We start from the raw sequence: 5,121 nt of genomic DNA, 5'->3' as shown, positions 1-5,121 counted from the left end.
CTTTTGTTCCTCTTCCAAGGCATTATATTTAAAGCTAATAGCAGAATTATCCAATAATTTTTTTCTATTCCCCTTACAAGATTTACTGGACGCAGAAATATAAGCCTGGGATCCAGAAATAGAGAAATGCGCTTCGATTGGAGCGATAAGCGCTTACGCGATTTAAGCCGAGTTTCGGTACCGTAGAACCGACTGTCGTGGAAACGCATAAATTCCAATCGGCAAGTATGCTTTCATCCGACCATATTTTACATAGAAGCTGATGCATGTACCTACCCGTCGGCTCCTGCGGCTTTGTTGTTTTTAGCCGCGTAATGGCTGTGCTCACCTCCTTACGGTCGGGTAATGGAACAACAGTCCCGTCGTCAACGATTGAGGTATCGAATCTTCACATCTTCTCTGTGACATGCGCAGCTGTCACTATGTAACAAGTTCGCGAAGTGTTTTCTCCATAATTTTAGCACGCTCTGAATGGCAGTCAGCAAATCGCCGTCTTTGTTCTTAAAGGAAAACGCTCCGGTCGGGCGTTTTTCCTATTGCCCATCATCTCAATCTCCTCACACTCACGTATTTCGGTCTATCGTTTCTTCATTCTGATAATACGTCTCTCTTCTTTTTCCATTTAGGTTCCGTCGCTTCAAAATGGTGATTTTAATGTTGACGACCGTCCGCGTGAAGGACCAGAAGTTCCATTCATATGAAGACAACACAAAAATGGCTTGATCCGTGGGTAGTTTCAAAAGATGAACAGTTTTACCGCGACGGTATGCGAGATCTACCAGAAAGATTGGAAAAAGTAGTAGCTAGCGATGGGCAATACTTTCAATGATTCACTTGTAACCATATCTTAGTTGGGCACCTAGTATTACAATCTATTTCCTAACATTCAACAATATTTTTACTTAAAGCTAAGACTCTGCACTAGACATGCCCGGAAAAAACCCACTGGTGCAACCATTTCTAGATTTTTGCTTATTAGCATAATAAATCCGTTGTTGTCTTCCTCTTCAGACTCTTAAAGCGATCATATTTAGAGCTGTTTCTGCAATTAAAGGGTTTGGGTGCAGGTGGAGTCTTATATTATGTAATGTGGCACGCTTTTTTATTTATTGAGCTATTGAGGGAAATTTGAGATCACGATGAATTTGATGATTTTTGATGTAATATGCTGCGTTTGTAATCATTATTAGAGGTTTTGATTGGAATCTTTGGACTATTTCGACGTTAAAATTGGGTGCATTGCCCCAGAGCTTTATGCTATAGGTCCATATTGAGAATTTGGATTAAGTAACCAGTGTAGATTTCGGAGTTTGAGTCCATGTGCCTTACGCTTAGTGAAAATATGTGGTGGACACCAAGATATTTCGTAATATTATTTTGGGGTATGATTAGATTATTAAGCTTCACGGGAGGGCAATTGCATGAACTGATTTTGTCTCATTGGATTTTATTCTCAAATCTTTTAACCATTGAGTTAAAATATCAAGCCCTTTTTGGGGTTTAAGTGAAGTCTTCTGGGAGTTAGGGTCTATTGCGAGAACAGCGGTGTCATCTGCAAAAGTTCCGACGATAGTTTCCTCAATGACTGGTCAATCGTGGGGGTAGAGCAAGTATAGGATTGGGTCCATTATACTGCCCTGGGGTACACTAGCTAAACTTTCACAGGGCTCAAAGTGTTCTTCGTTTTGCTCTACAAAAAAATGTCGGAAATTTATATATATATAATAATTTTTCTCTAGATACCTACTGTTTGTAAAACAAAAATTTTTGGGTTTGCGTTTTTATTTAATTAATAATTTATTTAATTTCGCAAATTGAAACTACCTAAAATTACAGTAAAAAATAAATGTATTAATTCTAAAAATTTTTTATGAACTTGGAGCCTCGAGAAAGGCTATTTTCTTTCGGAAGAGGACATAGAAAAGTCACAAAGAAGTGAATCGGAGTTTCAAACCGTAAAACAAAATAAACACGAAAGTCGTGAAGGTCATTATAATGTATTTTCAACAAATGTATTTACACAGTACATCGAAATAAAATTGAGTGTTTTAATTTGTGTTTGTTGTCCGTTAATGTGTGTAGAACAACACTATTTAAAAATGTATGAACAATTGATGGTAATGTTTACGGCTATTAAACCACTTCTAATACCAGCATTAAGCATTTTCATTGGAATAAGTACAAAGATTACTTGACAGTAGATATTTTAAACAAAATGCGTCATACTCATTCACTAAAAAAAGAACAATTAAAGCTCCTAAGTGGAAACGTTATATGTAAAAAAATATCGAATTACAGAATCGATAAAAATATCGAATTACAGAATCAAGCGTGATTTTGCAAAGGCGCAAGGTGGCTCTTGTAAAATATGCAGTAGAGGATATATAAAATTTCTGAAACATATGTTTTATACGTATGGACGAAATTATGTTTGCATTTCTGCCATAAAAAGCTTTTCAAAAAACCGTATGCCAGCGGCACCTTTCGGATCCGCCATCTGGCATCGTTGGGACCCTCCATTTATCGGAGACCATCAAGAACCTCTCCACTACTGGAAGTGTAGCTACGAGGAATTTATTCCAGAATTATATGTACAGGGTATTTTGCTACCCCCTTTGAAGACCTTGAGGTTACATTCAGTAGTTAATTTTATGGCAAAAGAGATCTAAAAGTAGAGTCCAATGTTAACGCCCTAGGAATGACTGCCATTTTAATTTTCATATTGTTTTATATTACAACGAACGCGTGTCTGAAAAAGACTATATATTTGGATGTAGATGTCTTATGATTGCGCAAATGGCCAATAATATTATCTACTAGAAAACGATCAATATTATTTATGCGTTTTTTGATCATACTCTTAAAACGAGCGAGTAAAGAAAAATTTAACAAACAATTTTGTTTTCCCTGTTTTAACAAGTTCTTCAAGGTTATGCACATTAATAAGTTTTTATGATTTTGATTAATAAATATTTTTGTTTTGAATGTTTTGTTTATAGCGAACTGTGTTTGTTTCTTTACCAGCTATGGAGGCAACTGGAACTGCTTCTTATCGCCATTATCTTTTATTTTGATCACTTGTGGTACAGTGTCGAGGCCGGTTCAATGAAATATAGCCATGGCCTACTGGTGTCAGCACTAAGTTCACGTTCGCAGGATTATGGTACGCCAACGAATGCAGCAACTGCTTCATCGGGGGTGCTTGGTGTTGGTGTAGATTCCACAAGTCCTAGCCTTGGCACACCAGTAAATAGTGAAGCCGCAGCTATGCTCCAGAGCTCAGCACACTCCGGAGGGGAAGTTGTTGTGCCAAAAACTTTCCCGCTTAGCGCACAAGAACCATCATGTGAACAACTACGTGCCATGTGGATGTAAGTATGCGAGCAATAAGTAAGGCTCCCCTAAAGCTAGTCCACTCCGTACTAGTCTTGAGAAATCTTTAGATGAATCCTCACTGTCAACAACCGATAGATTTTCTTGCAGATTTGCATGCACCATCTGCGATTTTTCGGCATTTCAATAAAATACTACCAAATTGCTTTACCTTTTCAGTTTTTCCAAGCGACAATCCAGAGCTGCAGAAATCACGAACGAGATACCGACATATCGCGATCCGTTTGTTTTTAATGTTTGGGAGCCATATTACTCGACCGTACGCAGCATGGGTGGAGGGTAAGTTATAATAAGCCCATGCATATCTAAAATTTATTTAAACTCTATACCTGTAACTAAACTTTTTGCGGTTTCCACGAATTTTTTTTATTTATTTAGAATGCTAAAGCACTGGCAACTGTGGTCTTAGGCCTTACATTAGACTACTTATCTATAGATATGTATGATACTGGTACCGTTGTATATCCTACAATATTATATAATATATGTATATATACATATGTAAATTTTGAAGGCAATGAGAGATAAATGTAATATTATTATAAATTAAAAAGGAAAACATTGAAGAAAAATGCTTATTTGATCATTATTTCACTGGCTAGAATACATTCTAAATCATATTTAAACAATCTGTCATCTGTCTTGTGAAGAAAATTCGAAGGTTTATGGTTTTGTCATGCGATGGTTCTGACTTGACTTAATTTGGTACATGAATCCAAAAGGTGTGGTGTTTTAAAGTCGATAGATCCACAAATTTGAAATTTGGCTTGGAAGATGGGAAAGGGTGGGTAACGTATAGCCAATTCTAAGCAAACAAACGTCTAGATTTTGTGTCACGAGTTTTCGAAATTCTATATGACATCTCGGAGCTGTTAAAAAGATGCGTGTGATGGTTGATGTCGTATAGGCTTTTGTTCTTTGTTGTTGGCAGCATTCTATAGCGGAAAAAAGTGCAATAATTTTTGTATGAGCATCATTGTCTCGTATACGACTTGATCTTGAATCTCTGGCAAACCAGCCTCTACAAGAACAACTTTAATAGGCGAGGCGGGGAAATGCACGAGTGCTTTTTCTGGCAGCAGTGTGATAAGGTGATTGTAAAAGTTGGAATTGAGCATTTGCGCAATGTTCGTAAATAGCGAGACCAAAGTCAATTTTTCTAATATTAAAGCTTTGGTTATATTTAAGAGAATATTTGTATGAAGTAATTAATATTTAGAAGATAAGTAGTTAATAATATTTATATTTATGCAATTGGCGCGTACACCCTTTTTGGGTGTTTGGCCGAGCTCCTCCTCCTATTTGGGGCGTGCGTCTTGATATTGTTCCACGAATGGGGGGACAAACAGTTTCAAGCCGACTCCGAACGGCAGATATTTTTTATGAGGAGCTTTTCACGGCAGAAATACACTCGGAGGTTTGTTATTGCCTGCCGAGAGGCGACCGCTATTAGAAAAGTGTTTTTCTTAATTTTGGTGTTGCACCGAGATTCGAACCTACGTTCTCTCTGCGAATTCCGAACGGTAGTCACGCACCAACCCATTCTGCTACGGCGGCCCCGTTAATAATATTTAATCTTGTAAATAAGACAATTCTAACATAAGAATAGTGTTGTTTAAATGTATGTTTTTTTAACGAAAATCACACTTAAAACTTATGAAATGTTTGCTTGTGGGATAATGCTATTTCAAAGGGAAAGGATTGGAGGGGTGCATTTGCGTTTTCGGC

General features: G+C 37.3%; 1 protein-coding gene across 1 annotated transcript; it reads left to right on the top strand.

The window, feature by feature from the left end:
- Positions 1 to 3,029: 3,029 nt before the first annotated feature.
- LOC128869538 (uncharacterized) lies at positions 3,030 to 3,932 on the top strand. The gene is made up of 3 exons (XM_054112106.1): positions 3,030 to 3,371; positions 3,553 to 3,672; positions 3,772 to 3,932. Exons 1-3 carry the CDS (start codon positions 3,106 to 3,108, stop codon positions 3,800 to 3,802), a joined length of 417 nt encoding a protein of 138 aa, XP_053968081.1. The 5' UTR covers positions 3,030 to 3,105; the 3' UTR covers positions 3,803 to 3,932.
- The last annotated feature ends 1,189 nt before the right edge of the window (positions 3,933 to 5,121 follow it).

Source organism: Anastrepha ludens, chromosome X, assembly GCF_028408465.1.
Source record: "Anastrepha ludens isolate Willacy chromosome X, idAnaLude1.1, whole genome shotgun sequence".
Lineage (NCBI taxonomy): Eukaryota > Metazoa > Arthropoda > Insecta > Diptera > Tephritidae > Anastrepha > Anastrepha ludens.
Note: the sequence above shows the minus strand (reverse complement) of the source record. Positions and strands in the feature narration are given on the sequence as shown.

Bases quoted from the DNA above. Each gene is read 5' to 3' on its own strand.
- LOC128869538 (XM_054112106.1), top strand. From the start codon at position 3,106: ATGAAATATAGCCATGGCCTACTGGTGTCAGCACTAAGTTCACGTTCG. The intron at 3,372-3,552 runs GTAAGTATGCGA...TTACCTTTTCAG, and splicing joins CAACTACGTGCCATGTGGAT to TTTTTCCAAGCGACAATCCA. The intron at 3,673-3,771 runs GTAAGTTATAAT...TTATTTATTTAG, and splicing joins GTACGCAGCATGGGTGGAGG to AATGCTAAAGCACTGGCAAC.